Consider the following 19345-nt stretch of genomic DNA (forward strand, 5'->3'; position numbering starts at 1 on the left):
GTGAGTTTGATCCCTGGGTTGGGACGATCCCTTGGAGTAGGGAATGGCTACCCACCCCAGTATTCTTTTTTTTGTAAATTAGTTTCTTTATTTTAATTGCCACTCCAGTATTCTTACCTGGAAAATCCCATGGACAGAGGAGCCTGGCAGGCTACAGACCATGGGGTTGCAAAAAGTCCGACATGACTGAGCACACAGCACGCAGGAGGTCACTGCCGAGCTTTTAAACACAGAACAAATCCTCCTGATGCCTTTAGCAAGGAAGGGTCTAGAGAGTCAGGTGTGTGGAAGGAGAAGGGGTTCAAAATTCTATAATCTCCCTCCAACCTATCAAGAATCCATACTACCAACTCCACCAGAGTTTTCTCCAGAATGTGGAAGGTTGCTGTTTCCTCTCTTAGGGCTGAGCCAGGAGGGCAGGTGTCCCAGAAGGAGGGTGTGAGATGAAGAAGTCCATGCTAGAGCGAATGAGGGAGGGAGCACTTGCCCTTCCCACCTGTGGGCATGGTCAGAGGAAAAGAAATTGACAGAGGAGAAACGGGTGCTGGATCATCCGTGCCCAGAGGGCCCCTCTCCAAACAGAAGGCCCAGCGGGGAGAGACATGCTAGACAGTTTGAAAGGAAGCTGAAAGTGAAGCATCAGTTTCCTTTAGGGCAGCACCACACCAACTTGAAGAGGCCACATCGAGAATAAGCAGAGGTGGAATGTCATCAGTAGAAAACCCTGGCTCCCCAGCACCCTTCTCAAGCCCTGTTTTGCCAGAAGTCAGAGTGCTCTGCAAAGAGGTGCAGGCTGGCTGACCTGGGGTGGAACAGGGGGTTCTATGTGGCAGGAACCACCAGGGCTGGAGACCAGACACATTCACAGCCAGATACCTGGAGATGCACAGCATCAGAGAGAATCAGGGGAGGCTCAAGAATAGGGGAGAGAGCAACAGAGGCCAGCAGAAGGCCAGGCACAGAACTGAGCCACAGACCCACATCCAACCCAGCAAGTGCACACTCAACAACCAGCCAACTGCCCAAGGGTGGACCGCGGTCAAAGGACCAACGAGAAGCCAAAGGTCACCCTAGAGACCCACGTGCCTTCTCAGAAATGCATAAGGGAGAGAGGAATTCTAAAAGCCTGAGCGTTTGCCCAAAAGCAACTAAAACACCCAAAACAAGTTTTTAAACTGGAAGAAATTTTGGCAAGTTTTACATCTAACCAGAATTTTCCCTCCATCCATTGCTATTTAGCTACCCCGAGGATGCTTAGAGAAGGTTCACTGTGAAGATTAGAGAACTTACCTGCCAATGCAGGAGATATAAGAGACACGAGTTTGATCCCTGGGTCGGGAAGATCCCCTGGAGGAGCAACAACAACCCACTCCAGTATTCTTACCTGGAGAATCCCATGGACAGAAGAGTCTGGTGGGCTACAGTGCACAGGGCCACAAAGAGTCGGACATGACTGAAGCGGACAGCACACTATGCGCGCACAATTACTTTGAACATCTAAGCAAAGCATGAGTGAATCTGCACCCGCAACACTTGAGCTTCTTGAGAGCTAGGGCAGTTTCGTCATCATCTTTACATCCCCGGAGCATAGAGTAAATGCACTTCCTGATGATAAAACTATTAAAGGTGACTCGTGCAGCCTGGCCCAAAAGCTGGTCTTTAGAAATTAATCCTTTCATTGTTTAACCTTTTCATTCAAATATTTCATGGATTTTTGACATCTATATGTACATGATCTTGTGAAGAAGACAAAGATGAACTGTTTCCACATTTATTCAATACATTAGACATTTTTTTTCAGCACCTATTGTATATCAGGTACACAGGTCTCACCTCAAGGACCTTACAGACTTAAGGGAGAAAGGAAATATAATATGTGAACAACTACCAAACAAAGTAGAAAGTGACAGTTACAATAAGGAAGATGAAGAAGTAGAGTCAAGAGAGGATCAAATGCATGTTTTACTGCGAGCCTGGCTGTTGTGGCATGAAGTGGGAGGAAGGGAGACAGATGCTCTCCTTCCTTGCCGATGGAATTACCTGATGGCATGAGGGTACCAGCCCACTCGACCAGGGTCAGTGGAGGTGGAGTATGAAAGCTCCCTTCGTTAGAAGGTAGTTTGAAAGAACACATTTAAAGACAGGTTTAGGGATGGACATCATATGGAACTAAAGACTGAAGAAGGTGGTTTTAGCATACCCTTTAGTAATGTACAAGGGGCTCTCCCCAACATTAGGACAAAAGGCTGATCAAAAACTGTGCCACAACCAATCAAATGTTTAGATTTAGACTGCTACATATTTAAGTTATTTTCACAATCATGAAAATAGGAAGTCCAGGTCTAAGAAATCTGAGAGTCAGAGTATCATGTTCCCTTTGAGGGTAAGAACGTTGCTTTTGAATGCTTTGCCTTTAAATGCACTTTAAAATAGCTCATTAAACTGCCATACTCCTGCATCGGGGACAGGTAGAAACAGTGAGGATAAAGAAGGAAATACAGTCTTAAAAGCTGAGCTCATAATCGTAAATTCAAGCCCACGGGACATGTTTCTAATATGCACAGGTGTGTTTTCTCTCTGCTCATCCACGGAGGTGGAAATTCAGGTTGGCTACAAATGAAAAGTCTACTTAGTGACTTTCTCTCATGTGTCACAACTTCTTGACTATAGGACCACCATTATATAAATCTCAGGGGTGACAAGTACCTCTCTCCTGTGTCTGCACTGAGCTGAAGGCATATTTTTCCTACCATACTGCCACATTCCATTCTAATTGTTAACATAGCTGTCTATCATCCCACGCTACGGCTCAGGTCTGATCAGTGTCTGTGTCCCCAGCATCTAGCCACAGTGTTAGCATTTTTTTTTTAATCAATAAAGGAATCTGTTGTCAAGTCTATTCATTTGGCTTAAACTTTAGACTCTAGAGAGACACAAGAAGGTACAAACTATCCAGCCTCTCTATCATACACAGCTTAATTCTTAGCCTACTGAAAATTCACAAAGAGTGAACCTAGAAAGAGCTGAGAGTTACAAAAAGCCATTGCTTCCGTAAAAAAACTGTTGCATGAGTATAGTGTAGTATGTTGTGTATGCAACACTTGTAGGTTGCATGTATATGCCTTGCACAATGAGTCCTAGGGTCAGTGCACGCTGACCAGTGTATCACACTGCACACTGGAGAAGCTGGCTTTCATTCTGTATCAACCTCTGCTAAGTACTCTTGCCTGGAGAATCCCATGGACGGAGGAGCCTGGAAGGCTGCAGTCCATGGGGTTGCTGAGGGTAGGACATGACTGAGTGACTTTACTTTCACTTTTCACTTTCCTGCATTGGAGAAGGAAATGGCAAGCCACTCCAGTGTTCTTGCCTGGAGAATCCCAGGGATGGGGGAACCTGGTGGGCTGCCATCTATGGGGTCCCACAGAGTTGGACACAACCGAAGCGACTTAGCAGCAGAAGCAGCAAAAACATACCCAAGGAGAGGACTGGGGCAGGAGGAAAATAATCAGGACTAGAAGGGTTTCTTTCTTGTTCTTTGCTCTTGGAAAACTGCTTAGAAATGGGAAGAGCTTGCACACATGCACTGGGTGAAGGAAAGGTCGTGTCAGAGACGCAGCCTTCTCAGCACGGTTAGCAAGACAAATGGAGACTGTTTCCCATGCGAGTTAATTTTAGTTACCAAACTATCATGTTTGAGGAGACCTTCTTTTTTCTCATTTCACAGACATACTAGTTTCATCTGTTTGCATTTTAGTACTACACGGCTGAAGAAAGATGAATCATCTTTGGGTGAGAAGTTGTAAAGCTGGTATTTCTACTGAAATGGTTCATATAGCACAGTTATAAAAATAGCACAGCTCTTAGAATTTATCCAAATGTCATTGCTAATCTGTCTCAAAGTCACAGACACAATCTATGCCTTCTCTACAAGTCAAGAGATACAAATCCACAAATGTGTCTTTAGACTAAAACCCTTATAAATCCAATATGATGGTGTTACCATTTCTCCTTTGACTTTCTAATAAAGAAAACAGCTCGATTTCTTCACTTCAATGTCCATCTTTCATCATCTTTTTTCCTGAATAAATGTTATCTCTTGCCATTGTTAGCTTTCTTTATCTTCTTACTATGAAGGCAAAGTTAAAATTTTTTTTTCCCAAAAGATGTTTGACATTATTAGCCATTAGGGAACTGCAAATTAAAAGCACAATGAAGTATCACTGCATATCTCTTAGAATGACTAAAATAAAAAATAATGCTAATATTAAATGCTAGTGAGGGCAGGGAGAACTGGACCGCTGATACACTGCTGGTATGAAAGGGTGCAGCCACTCTGGACAGTTGTTTAACTGTTTCTAAAACCAAATAGTCATTTCCAACATGATTCAGAAATTGAACTTTTGAGCACTTATCCCAGAGAAATGAAATCTTATATTAATATAAAACCTGCATATGAATGTCTTACTAGCTTTCAATGTAAAATCCCAAAGTTGGAAACAACTTATTAGTCCTTCAACAGGTGATGGTCAAACAAACTCTGATATATTTATACCATGGAATACTACTCAAACTATGGATATATGCAATAATTCTGATGGACTTAAGGGCATTATAGATTGTTGGACCATAAAGAAGGCAGAGTGCCAAAGAATTGATGCTTTCAAACTGTAGTGCTGGAGAAGACTCTTGAGAGTCCCTCGGACAGCATGGAGACCAAACCAGTGAAATCTAAAGGAAATAAACCCTGATACTCATTGGAAGGACTGATGCTAAAGCTGAAGCGTCTATACTTTGACCACCTGATGTGAAAAACTGACTCACTGGAAAAACAAACAAACAAATCCTGATGCTGGGAAAGACTGAAGGCAGGAGGAGGAGAGTGCGACAGAAGATGAGATGGCTGGATGGCATCACTGATTCAATGGACACTAACTTGGGCAAACTCTGGGAGATGGGGAGGGACAGGAAAGCCTGGCGTGCTGCAGCCCATGGGGTCACAAAGAGTCAGACATGATGTAGTGACTGAACAACAACAGGACATTATGCTTAGTGAAAGATGCCAATCTCCAAAGGTTAAAAAACTAGAATCATGGCATCCAGTTCCATCACTTCATCGCAAATAGAGGAGAAAAAGTGGAAGCATAGATAGATTTTACTTTATTGGGCTCCAAAAACATTGCAGATGGTAACTGCAGCCATGAATTAAAAGATCTTGCTCCTTGGAAGGAAAGCTATGACAAACCTAGACAGAATACTAAAAAGTAAAGAGATCACTTTACCGACAAAGGTCTGTATAGTCAAAACTACGGTTTTTCCAGTAGTCATGTAGGGATGTGAGAGTTGGATCATAAAGAAGGCTGAGAGCTGAAGAACTGATGCTTTCTAATTGTGGTGCTGGAGAAAACTCTTAAGAGTCCCTCAGACTGCAAGGAGAGCAAACCAGTCAATTCTAAAGGAAATCAATCCTGAACATTCACTGGAAAGGAAAGACAGATGCTGAAGCTGAAGCTCCAATACTTTGACCACCTGATACAAAGAGCTGACTCACTGAAAAAGACTCTGATGCTGGGAAAGATTGAGGACAAGAGAAGAGGGCAATAGAGGATGAGGTTGTTAGACAGCATCACTGACTTATTGGACATGAATCTGAGCAAACTCCAGGAGATAGTAAAGGACAGGGGAGCCTGGTGTGCTACGGTCCATTAGGGTCACAAAGAGTTGGGCATGACTTAACAATGTCAGCAAAAAGGTTAAATACCATATAATTTCATTTTATGCATATTCTCCAGTTCACAAAATCATATGGGTGGCGAATAGAGTAGTGGTCGCTAGGGATGGGGACGAGGCTCGTCGAATGGGTATCACTTCACAGGGGCTGCATGAGGGATTTCCTTTGTGGTAATGGAACAGTTCTGTACCCTGACTGTGACAGTGGTTACACAAACCTACACGTGGATCTAACTGGGTACAACTACAGAGGAGCCTGGTGGGCTGCAGTCCATGGAGTCACAAAGAGTTGGACATGACTGAGTGACTAACACACACACACGCACGCACACACGAGCGAAGGAAAATAAATGAAAACTGAATCAGGTCTGTAGTCTAGTTAACAGTATTGTACCAATGTCAATATCCTGGTTTTGACATGATATGAAAGTCATACAAAATGTCACCATTGAGGAAAAGCTGTCTGAACAGTTCAAAGAATCCTATGCAGTTTTGCAGTTCCCTGTGAGTTTATAATCATTTCAGAAATATGTATTTTCCTCTCATGTTTCATGTATCAATTGCTTGTGACATTTAATCCTAAATTTGGTGGATGAACTGAAAGGGCAGGGGGATAAAACATGGAGGGGCTCTTCATCACTGTTTCTAAGAGAGTCAGAAAACAAAAGTATTTGGTGTTCTGCCAGCTAGTAATGAGGACTGTCCTGTAGAAGCAGAAGTGTCTATAAAAATGGCGGTGGGGTCACTTTCTATCATCTCTTTCCTCAGAAAATTTCATGGCTCTCTTACTTACAAAATTAAGCCAGACTCTTCATCCTGGCATTAAAGACCTCCTTCTGTATGACCCCAACTTAACTTTCTAGCTCTGTCTTCCTTTATTCCCCTGTGAGCACCTATTGCTTCAGTCTGTTCTCTGCACCACAGCCTGACTGCCTTTAAAACTCAAATGTGGCTTCCCACGGCACTTCGCTTATGGACTCAAACCTTTGTGCTGGCTGTCAAGACTTGCGGAAGACGGGCCCCCGCCTCCCTCCCCAGCCCATTCTGTTTACCACTCTTTGCTTCAGTCTCTTCGCCCAGTCACAAGCCCTTGCTCACAACCTCATCCTCACCATGGTCCTTCCCCGCACAGAGCCTTGGGCATGCTGTCTTCTTTGCTTGGATCCCTTTCTTTCCCAGCTAATCTTCCACTTCTCTCACAAATCTTACTCCATCAGCAATCCCTTAGAGAAAAACCTTCCCAACTTTCCAGTTTAGATCAGGCCATTCTGATAAATGTCCTTGTAGAACTGCATTGCTTTCTTTTTTAAAACCTTTATCCCTGACTATAATGATGAGTTGCTGTTTAGTCGCTAAGGTGTCAAACTCTTTTGTGACCCTATGGACTGTAGCCCGCCAGGCTTCTCTGTCCATGGGGTTTTCCAGACAAGAATACTGGAGTGGGTTGCCATTTCCTTCTCCAGGGGATCTTCCTAACCCAGGGATTGAACCCATGTCTCCTGCGTGGCAGGCGGATTCTTAACTGTTGAGACGATATATCCATTCACCAAAAGCTGCCTTTCCCATTTCCTGGAAGCTCCATGAGAATACAGAAAGTATCTATTTTGTTCTTTGGCTCACAAGTGTTCCCTCCCTAATACACTGACTTGAACACAGAAATATTCAGTACTTATTTTTGAAGTGACCGAATGAATCAAACTGGAATAATTATTCTCCAATCATATTCCTCAGGTTTCCTGCCCCTAAGCTTTTGAAATACAAAACAACAGTACCAACATGGTTCCAAGAGCAAACACCTTTTCTTTTGACCATTTATTATTATTTAATAGTTTTTTTTTTGTAGGAAGCAAAATGGTTCTAAAATTGTTGGATTCAACTTGCTTTTTCATTTTCCCCATCCCTTGTTCACTAAGTTATAATGAAGAAAAACATATATAGGTAGCATTATTATTTTTCTGCCTTTCTGCAGAGTTAAACTTTTTATAGAATGCAGCATTAAACGGGGTGTGAGACAGTTAATTTGAGAGAGGTGTTGGATGGATCGATGGTTGTGCATAACATGGGTTGAACAAAACACTTGAGGACAAGGGGAATGTTGTTAAAGACCTTGTCACTGTTGACGAAAGGAAACTGCAAAAAACATTTGTATAAATCCCCACAGAAATAAGCAACCAGTAATTGGTTGTGAATTTTCAATGCTTAACAAAAGAAAACAAAGGTCAACTGGATTTCCAAAGGGAGACGTTTCCTTTTCATGCTCCCCAAGCCAATTTGTAAGTTTCCATTCTGCACTAATGGGCCCAGCTCCACCATGAAGCCAGTGTCCCTCTTTCTTCTCCCACTATAGATACCGGTATAGACATTCCAGAGCCCTCCACATGTGGGTAGAGAATGGCTGGGAATTTCTGTGCCCCAAAACACTGGAAATCAATGCATTTTAATTAAGTTCGTTAAATAGTTTTGAGTGTCTATTACGTGCTGGGTTGCGTATGAGGTACTAGAGATTCAAAGGTGAAGAAGATATCCTTCTTGCTGTGAAAGAGCTCACAGCTTGGTGGAATAGGTGGAAACAGACAAACAGCATTCTTAGGTAAGTCAGACTATGAAGACAGAGCTTTAAAATGAAGTGCTGGGAGCGTACGAGAGAGAGACAGAGGGATGTGTTGTCATTGTGGGGCTTCTGGGGGTGGGTGGGACCTAGGCTGGGTTTGGAGCACCGTGGCTGTTTTCCCAGCACCCATCTAGCTCACCTCTCCCTTAATAGGTAACAATAGTTCTTGTGGTATACTAAAATCAAAGAAGAAAGAGATGTCCAATAACATGTGAATTAAGACAAATGAAAAGAACACAGACATAAAATTTAATTTTTATACATTTGATTTCCTTCTCATTGCAAAATCTACAGACTAGTATTCAGATTCCCAAGTGACTAAACTGAAAGCAAACTACATCTATAAGATGATACGGAAGAAAAGAAGAAAAAAGAGCCGTGGTACCTGGATGCTGGTCAGAGTCGTGTACTGGTAAGCCTTGACCACCAGATAGTTTGCTTCCAAGTCTATCAGTCCCAGGATCATGTATTTCCACCATCTTCGTCGTAAAATTGCCAGGAGGTTTTCTTCTCCTGCATTACAAAGTTGAAAAGAAATGGATTATGTTCTGAACACACTGAGAAACTATATTTAGAGGATGGTTGGATGGCGTCACCGACTCAATGGACATGAGTTTGAGCAAACTCTGGGAGGCGGTGAAGGACAGGGAAGCCTGGCATGCTGCAGTCCATGGGGTCGCAAAGAGTTGGACATGACTTAGCGTCTGAGCAACAAAAAAAGCAATATAGTAGTATATATATATATATTTTTACCATACCTTATCAAACATTTAATTAAACAAATACCTGAGCGTGTCATAGACTGTTTTTACTTAGTTTACTAGACTTTAGGGTAGACTTCAGCCCTTCAAATTAGTGCCTATTCCAGAACAAGACAGGTTTTTAGTTCATGATGTGAACTAATTTTCTCATGAACATTTGAAAAAAAAAATTAGGTGAAGTAAAATGAAAAGGAAAAGTGTTCAGAAAGGCTGCATAAACACGTGAAATCCAAATCATCCTAAATGTCTGGATTGTGGTAAACTAGACCAAAACAGAAAGAGGTGGTCAAGTGGAGAAAAGCCTGTGCTCCGCTGCAGATCTGTAGTCAGGCTCCAGGATGCTATGAGGAGGGCTTGCTCAGCTCTGAACCTTGCATTCAGGTGGTGTGTGGGTGATGGGAAGAGAGAGGAAGCTGGGGGTCACTCATGGACAAAAAGAGGGCCATGGGCCTTGGCTTCAATACTGCCAGCAACTGCAGTCTTCACATCTTGCTTAAGCTGGTGGCATCAAAACAGACTTTGAGCTGCTTAGTTCATCATCCTTATTCTTACATATTTCAGGCCTGAAACATAACTTTCCTTAAAGTAGGGCAACATGTTGTTAATAATTATAGCTTTCTGGGGCCAACTTGTGAGGTATTCTTAGAAGATGTGGAATACGCAAAACCCCTGAGTGAATGGTGATTCTTGATATCCAAGAAACAATCTGATTATTTGGCCCACAGTATGCTTTCTCTTTGACTTCTTTGGTGGCTTAGTGGTAGAAAATCTGCCTGGCAGTACAGGAGATGCAGGTTCAATCCCTGGATTGGGAACACGCCCTGCAGAAGGAAATGACAACTTGCTCCTGTATTCTTACCTGGGACAGAGGAGCCTGGCAGGCTACAGTCCATGAGGTAGCAAAAGAGTTGGACCTGACTTAGCTGCTCAACAACAACAACATGCTTTCTCTTGCTTTTCCATGTGTGAACTCCCCTACATGGACTATTCTTATGCCAGCCTTCAAATGAAGAAGCAGCCTAGACTCTATCACCAGGAAGCCTTCCTAGATCTCTCACTTTGATCTTCCAAGACTCAGTTGGGTTTCCTTGCTGTGGGTTCCTTTAACAGTCTTTCTTATGCCACTGATACAGTATTATCTCTCTGTATGATAATAGTCTGTTTTCTTGACTCTGTTACTCATTAGATTATTAATAATTTGAAGACAGTGGCAGCGTCTCGGCCACCACTCTAAGACCCAACCATGCATGGTGAGTAGTCAATAAATAATACAGTATCTATGAACACATTTCACGTTCAATCATCTCAGCAATGTTAACATTGAAATTGAAATTTAAAAATTTTAAAATATGTATACTATAAACATTCATGCTCCAGACAATGAAAATTGTTTTCTAGTTAGAATGTAGACAACAGCTGACATAAATTAATTTGGTGACCATTTTACACATTAATACTCCATAGATAGGACATAAAAAGGTCAATGGCATATTGAACCACAAAGCTGCAATTTTAAGGTCACAAGTCATTGTCCCAGTTAATTTATAAGATGAACAGGGAATTGCTAAACTCAGAGCACACCAGCCACATTTCAATATGTGACATTGAAAATCTAGGTCACGGCGCTGTTTGTTTCACAAATCAATACATATTCAAAGTGATAAAGATTCAAAGGGATGATTTGTTTCTTGCTGTTCTGTTGAAGAAGTTTGCAAGTAAAACACTAAACAAATGCTCCCAATTGTCTGAGTACCTGAAAATGTACAACATGCTTGCTTAGCAAAATTATCCAAGAAGTCAAGAAAGCACTTTTTATTGTTGGCTGAGCAAAAAATGCAACCCTTAAAAGGACTGCTTAGGGATTTATCTACATGACTGTCATTAACACTGATGAACGATAGGTCATTAAAATTCTTTCTAGAATAATGAAGATATATTCTTAAGAGCCTTTGTGCCAAAGTGCTTTCTAAACCTCATGAAACGGGGCTATCCATAAAAAACACTAGCACAATTGGTAGTATGTTAACATTTTGAAGAAAAAAGAATTTTAAAAAATTAACTAGGAGGAGTAACATAATCTATGGGTGGAAACTGTAGAATTATAATTTGGCATTTAAATGGGTTCTGTTATTATTTTATTATCAGCATGTTCAAATATAAATAAAAAGCACAGAGAATAATATGATCAGGTCATCTTCAACTTGATTTAATCAGTGTTAAATGTTGCCATGTACGTTTCAGAATTTCTTTTTTGACAAAGGAAATGGTGAAACGATGAAACTGAAATCCCCTTTGTGCTCCTGCCAGATTCCCTTCCCTTCCCTCCTCTCTTGAATTTCCATCTTGATAGTGTTGCGTATCCTTCATCTTCATGTTTCTGTTATACATCTTCCACACGCGCATGCATTTCTTAAATAATTTCCTGCGTTTAGTTTTGGCTGTGCTGGGTCTCGTTGCTGGCCAGACTTTCCTCTAGCTGCAGCGAGTAGGTGCCACTGTCCACTCGTGGTGCGTGGGGTTCTCACCGTGGCGCCTTCTCCAGTTGCGGCTCCCGGGCTTCAGAGAACAGGCTCAACAGCTGCAGCGCACAGGGTTCGTTGCTCCACTGAGTGTGGGCTCTTCCTGGACCAGGGATCCAACCTGTGTCTCCTGCACTGTCAGTTGGATTCCTTACTGTTGAGCCTCGGGAAAGCTCTACATATGTATGTATTTAAGTGAAAGTTTATTACATGTACTCTTCATGTCATCCTTCTAGGGTTCTTTAAACTCAACATTTTTCTAGAAATATATCCCTATCTTATATGTAGAGAATAAATGTAATACCTTTCAAATATATATATAATCATATATAATATCATATATAATATATATGACATATATAAATCATATGTAATAATGATATATAATCACATTTTATAAATATGCCACAATTTACCCAGTTTCCCACTGATAGACACCTAAGTTGCTTCCAATTTTTCTCTAAAGAACATCCTTGTACATATGTATCTCTATTATTGGCTTAAGAGTTTAATTTTGTTTTCATTCTCTTTTTAAAGAAATGTGGAGTATGCAAGTGTTCACAAATGTGTAAAACACAGTTAAAGGTACCCTCCAAGTAAGGTAGCATTCTGGCAGCAATAATTATGGCAATAATTGAGAATAGACAGAGAAATTATTAAACAATCTTGGTCATGTGAGTCATACCTTATTTCACTAAGCATCAACATAATGATCAATGTGTTTTTTTTTTTCATTTTTATAACAAATACTTAAATGATACTATGTATCAGCCAGTGTCTATGTGCTTTACAAATATTAATTTACTTAATCCTTATAATAACCCTGTATGGTAGGTATTTCTATTAACTTTATTTACAGATGACAAATCTGGGACCTGGAGGAGTTAAGTCATTTGTCAGAAAATTCACACCGATGAACCGGAATTTGAACTCATGACAATCTAGCATTAGGTTTCATACTCATTGATACTGCACTGTTTTGCCTCACTGGTTTGTAATTATGGCCCTGTCCCCAGGAGTCATTCATTTCTCATTAACGGAGCTATCATGACTTTATCCAAACTCTCCTGCAGGGGGACCCGTGGCCAACTCCAGGGAAGTGCCCATCACCTTGAAGCCGACGTGCATGGCGCCCCCTGGCGTTGCCGGTGCCCAGCAGCCCAGCCCTGGGTCCACCCCTGAAGCTGCTTTGGGATGCACATGTGTCCCAGTACCACCAGTTCAGTACCAAAATGTTGATGCCTCCCTGTCCAAATGCACGACAGCTTCCCTTGTGAAATGTAAAATAAGGCTTTAAATCAAATTGATGACTTAACAAAGTCTAATGATAAAAATTACTGTTACAGGCTGTTCTGCTAGTTGAAGCCTCGGGCAAAATAACAATGGTCACACATCGAGAGGGGAGAGCGTGGCGGTGGTTAAGAAATGCTGAATGAAGGAAGAGGAAACCCCTGTGCAAAGAACTGCCACATTCACGGCAACGACTGGAAAACAGAAAGGTCTTGATTCATAGGACTCTTGCTCACCCCCAGTGGTGGTCTGAGCAGAGAATAAAAGGACTGCGAGACAGCACTCGAGGTGAATTCAGCAAAGGGAACAAGAAGCTTCATTATTCTCGGGGCTGCGTTTTCATTAAGGGCTTTCATGGGTGGTGTGATCCAGCAAGGTGTTTTTCTGCAAGAACAGAACTCAGCACTCACTGCACAGAGGGTCCACAGCAAGAGTGAAGCCCCTGCACAGGGGGAGAGACCCCTGCTTGAATGAACCCCTCCTTGGCTCACGGCTTGAAGCCACAATGCCATCTTCCTTTACCAGAACTCCAAGGGACGAGGTTAAATATTCATCAGTGAATTTGGAAAAAAGGACAACTGACAATGGAAGTTTTAATTACTCACCTTTAAAAGCTGAAATTTAGTGTTAGGATGTAGAATTCAGAACCATTCTCTTTCCTCAGAAAAGTGAACCAAGCAAATGTGCTAATAATAAGGAAATGGAAATGGTTCACAAAAAGAACTGTAACCAACTGCACCTCATACTGTGAATCTGAGGGTAGGGATGGACTATAAAAAAGACAAATAATGAATATTTAAAATTGTTTTGTATAGTTTCATTCATTTTTATGATTAGAGCCAGAGAGTGAGATTAAGAAGAGCATAGAAGGCCATCCTTTACTGCTTTAGCTTAATAGCAAACAGACCTTGGTTTGGCCTCTGATGTACATGAGTAGTATAAGTTGGTTAATGGCTCTGAACCTTCATTCCTCTATTGTAAAATGGGGACTGTCACAAAAATTTAATAGGGCGCTGTAGATTAAAAGCAGTGTGAGTGTCATATTTAAGCTAATATCTAATGCCAGGTATGTGCACAAGATGGGCTAGCAAGTAATGGGGTCCTGGAATCCCTGAATCCTTGACCAGTCACACACCACACACGTGCTCAGCAAGTGTGATGGAGACTGCATGGAGGAAGCCCAGGGAACTGAACTCTCTTCATGTCTCATTAAGGCTTTGGACGCACATCCTCTGTCTCTTACTCTTGTGATTGTGATGGATACACGGCAGCCAGCATATGATGCTTGTTTGTCCAGACTAGAGGCAGGCTGAGGGCTTCGTCCTTGACCTTGATGCCTCTCCCGCAGGCCAGATCCTCATCGTGGCCCTCTGGATCTCACTACTTGATCTGGGAATGGAGGCCGTATGAACATACCCTTCCCTTGAACTAGACCTGACTTTGTTTCCTGTGACGCTAGTCCGCCTTTCCAGGGTGGGGGTCTCTCAGGAGGTGTTTCCAAGGTGTTCCAAGGTGACCACATTGTCTGCCTGTGACAAGCAAAACACAGAAGAGGAAACCACACAAAAGGGTTCAAAGAAAACCGAGAGAAGAGACCTGGCCTCAGTTCCCACTTAACTCTTTCCACATCCCTCTCACTCGAACTCCCACTTAGTCTGCATGTCCCAGGCTAAACGCTCCCTCCCATGCGAAGCTTCCCCGGGTTCTCTGCTCCCCCCTCAGCACTTATTTCTCTTTTTCACATATCCTCAACTATGCCTAGCAGAGTGATTTAGACAAATTATTACTCAATGTAAGGCCTTGTTATCAAGGTAAGATATCTGAATAACACCCTTAAAACCTACTCAATCATCTGGCTGTTTTTCAGAAATGCCTAACAAAGGTTTGGAAAAATATCTAAAAGCAACTAAAAATGAAACATAATCACATAAGGTTCTGGTAGCCGTGACTTTAAAAGTAACAGGTGTAAAAATGACTGTATACAGGATAGGTTTTTTAACAGTAAGTTTACTTTATTTTTTTCAGTTACCTTTTTGCATCGATGAGTAAAACAAAGTATTCTAGCTCTAGTTACAAACACAAACCTTTCTGTGCAAAAACATGTACACATGGTGATATGAAAGTCTCACCTTTTCAACATGTATCTTTCTATGTATGCTGCTGCTGCTGCTGCTAAGTCGCTTCAGTCGTGTCCGACTCTGTGCAACCCCATAAACGGCAGCCCACCAGGCTCTCCCGTCCCTGGGATTCTCCAGGCAAGAACACTGGAGTGGGTTGCCATTTCCTTCTCCAATGCATGAAAGTGAAAAGTCAAAGTGAAGTTGCTCAGTCGTGTCAGACTCTTAGCGACCCCATGAACTGCAGTCTACCAGACTCCTCCGCCATGGGATTTTCCAGGCAAGAGTACTGGAGTGGGGTGCCATTGCCTTCTCCTACATATACGCTACATCCTTTGAAATAGAAAACATTCCTCTGTTCTTGATATATCATAGGAGAAAAAACACAATTGCTAACATTTTCTTCTTCATAATAATATAAGGCAGTATGAGTGTGCCTTATATTGATAGTAAGCCTACTTAGATTCTACCATAAAGGCTATTACAACAAATGGATAAAGAAAGAGTTTTCTGAAAGTTCGGGACATCTAAAACCACATACATGAAAAGTGCATACTGACTATTAAACTCTGTTGACTAAAATCTAGGTGTTACAAGTTGCTCTACCTCTTAAGGAAAATAATGTGTGAGATCCAAACAACTCTCCCAAAGTCCATTCAGAATTGAAAAACTAGATACACATTTAGAGCATCCATTTAATATTCTTAGAACACACTGTAAAGAATACAACCACTTGCACAGCTGAACACAGTCACTATTAATTACTGGAAGAGAAACCTGAAAATATTAAAGATGTTCAGTTGTTGTATGATCAAATACAAACCAATACCATTGTCCCATACTAGGGATATAGAAGGCTTTGGGTCACGCTTAGTGACTAGAGACACAGATCTACTGGGCTAGAGACTGCCAAATGGGCAGTCAATCATGCCTACATACTGGAGCTCCAATTAAAACCCAAACACAGAGGTTCCAGTGAGTTTCCATGATGGGCGAGATTTTGTCCATATTGTCACACACTGGTGCTGGATAAGTAACATGTCTTGTCTCCATTGGCACAACACCACGGAAGCCCTGGACTTGGCACTTCTTTAGGACTCTGTCCCTTGGTTGATTCTAAATTGTATCCTTTTCCTGCAATAACTATAACCATGAATGTAATAGCCTTCTGGGAGTTCTGTGAGGCTTAGTGAATTTCTGAAACTGGCAGTGGTTTGGGGGACCACAGTTCCTTCTGTGAACTTGCAATTGGCCTCAATTGTGAGGGTGTTCTTGTGTGGACTCTAAACTTTCTCGTTTGGACTAAACTCTCACACTGTTGTGAGGTAAGCGTAGTGTTGAGGCCGTGCCCCTAAAACTTTGCACTAGATTTTCCTCAAACACAACTAAAGTTGTCCCTCACTTGCTCAAGAACTTGAGTACAGTATTTGGCACTTCTCAACAAAACCAGAACCCAGAAGAACCCTTCAGGTATGAATTCAAATTAAAACAAGTGTCCTTTCCAGGTGATTTTAAACAACGTATGTGATTAGTTGTGGTCTTGAAAAAGTATTACAACTTTGCACTTTCAACCTACATTTTCCATCATTATAAAGACATCACTTACGATGGGAAATACTGTTCATCAGCTCTAAATGGTTAATGATAGGTTGGCTGTGTGTATGGGGGTGGAGGGGAGGTAGTGGATGCTTTGATTTGAAATTATTTAAAGCAGTCATAATGCAATGATGGACGAATAGAAATCTATTTTCCTGTGGCGAGTCTGCAGCAAGGAAAACGTATTTGTCCTTTTTAATGACTAGACTATTTTCCTTCTCTTCATCCCATTTTGTGACAAGTGACCCTATTTGCCTTCTGAAGGTTTCCCGTAATTGGCTCTGATGCCTCCCGACATTAGCAGATGAATCTGTCAGCTCTGTGAATTTTGTTTTGAAGAAAGAGCTGTGTAGTGGCTAATGACACACGATGTGAGGGGGAGAGGCCAGAGCAGCCTTGCCTCCGGACTCCTGCCACTTGCTGAGCGTATTCAAAAGACTGCATGACAGAAGGTGTCAGACTGAACTCTTGAGAGCTGACCTTGAGCTCTGACATGAGAGCATCTGTCATGGTGGACACATAGGTTAGACCCAACATGGGAAATCAGCAAGAGGAGCATCACTGGGCCAGAAGCCTGGCTAAGCAGAAAGCTGGCGGCCTCCCCTTTCCTGTCCGCGCTCCCATCTCCCATCCCAAATGTCAAGCACAGATCTACCAAGGCCACTTCTGCTACCTGACATTTATTTTTCATTGAAAACCATTTGTCAGGACAAGGCCAGAGGCACCATATACTTACTGTCTCATTTAACTGCCATGCTCTATTCTAGGTTAAAAGCGTGGCATCAGAGAGACCTGTGTTAAAGCACTGACTCTGTCATTTAACAGGCTGTGTCACCTTGAGAAAGTTTACTCATTTACAAAATGGGAAGAACACTACTTAGTTGAAAGTGTTGCTGTACCAATTAAATGAGAAAATGTATGTAACGTTTCTGGCTTCCAGTAAATACTCGGTGAATGACAGTTTTGCTATTAACAGCCTTACGAAGAAGCTATTTTTCAGATCATGAAATCGGGTTTTGAAGAAGTTCAAGCAATTTGTCCACCAAAGTCTGTCCTGATTTTTACCGCAAAGCATTCACTTTTCTAAGAAAGATGCTTTTTTTACAAGGTGTGTTTAATGCAACAAATCAGGAGTGTTTTTTATTTATATAATCTTTCTGAAATTAAGTTCAGTAAATACAGGCAGTGTCTTCTGAGCAATGCAATAATGGTATGCAATGTATACTTTAAAAATACATAGAATACACATACATATATTTTGAAATATATTTCCATCTGAAAATATTGAAGAATATATTCATGGAATTAAAGAATTTCCACTCTACTAACCTAATGGAAATGAGCACTATAGCACCCAGATTATCATCTTAAAAGTTTCCACCAAAAGAAATAATAATCTTGGAGAAATGATAGATTGCAGATCTGGGTCAGGAAATGTAATACAAGTCAAACCTGGAACATTTCCTTATACAAAAGAGCAAGGAAGCAATAAAAATTACTTGAGTTGTGTCAGAAGGACTCAGAGGCCAACTTGAAGTGTCTTTCATATAAAAATAATGGAAATGGATTGAAATGCATCAGATACATTTAAATCCATGAGTTCATAAAGAATCTAAAAGCAGCAGCAATAACAAGAATCACAACCAAACAAATTTTAAAAACTAACTGGTCACTACTGGAAGATAGTAGGAAACCAACTCATTATTTTGAAGATTGGTAAAGGAAAAGAATCAAGTTTTCTGCTCAAGGATTCTTATATGAACAATGCCACTAGGCACCTAATATTTAGTAGATGAAGGGAGATTGTTCTTTATGGTATTACTCCAGCTAATGAAGAGGAAATAAGAGAATTAGAATACCATTATTTTTGTACTCTCTAATGAACTAATGGATACATGCCTTGAAGGTTAAGCTACTGGTATTTTAAAGAAAGAGGCAGTGAATGTTTTATGTACTTCCAGATAGAGGAACAAAACATTATCTATGGAAAAAAAAAAAAAAGAAGAAACCAAACCTGATCGAGTCTCAGGATTTAACTATACCAATTTCTCAAATACAGAGGTCACAAAAGTATGTGTTGACACTGCTATATTTAAAATGGATAACCAACAAGGCCTACTGTGTGCACATGGAACTCTGCTCAGTGTTATGCGGCAGCCTGGATGGGAAGGGAGTTTGGATACATGGATATGTCAGCTGAATCCCTTCACTGTTCACCTGAAACTATCACAACATTGTCAATCAGCTATACCCCAATACAAAACAAAAAGTTAAAAACATATGTGTTGAATTGCTCTAAGCTAAGCTAAGTCGCTTCAGTCGTGTCCTACTCTGTGTGACCCCGTAGACGGCAGCCCACCAGGCTCCCCCGTCCCTGGGATTCTCCAGGCAAGAACACTGGAGTGGGCTGCCATTTCCTTCCTTCTCTAATGCATGAAAGTGAAAAGCGAAAGTGAAGTCGCTCAGTCGTGTCAGACTCTTAGCGACCCCACGGACTGCAGCCTACCAGGCTCCTCTGTCCTGAATTGCACCAGAAAGATTCAATTAGCAAAAGTTCATATTGAAGGCAGGAGGAGAAGCGGACGACAGAGGATGAGATGGTTGGATGGCATCACCAACTCAATGGACATGAGTTGAGTGAACTCCGGGAGTTGGTGATCGACAAGGAGGTCTGGTGTGCTGCAGTCCATGGAGTCGCAAAGAGTCAGACACCACTGAGCA

General features: G+C 41.6%; 1 protein-coding gene across 2 annotated transcripts in view; it reads right to left on the reverse strand.

The window, feature by feature from the left end:
- Positions 1–19345, reverse strand: part of SLC35F1 (solute carrier family 35 member F1) — a 426225-nt gene that overhangs the window by 97661 nt on the left and 309219 nt on the right. For both annotated transcript variants that reach the window (XM_069599146.1, XM_069599145.1), the window contains exon 3: positions 8727–8854. In XM_069599146.1, the coding sequence (XP_069455247.1) occupies positions 8727–8854 (128 nt within the window). The remainder of the gene's footprint in view (positions 1–8726; positions 8855–19345) is intronic.

The sequence above is a fragment of the Ovis canadensis genome, chromosome 8, assembly GCF_042477335.2.
Source record: "Ovis canadensis isolate MfBH-ARS-UI-01 breed Bighorn chromosome 8, ARS-UI_OviCan_v2, whole genome shotgun sequence".
NCBI lineage: Eukaryota > Metazoa > Chordata > Mammalia > Artiodactyla > Bovidae > Ovis > Ovis canadensis.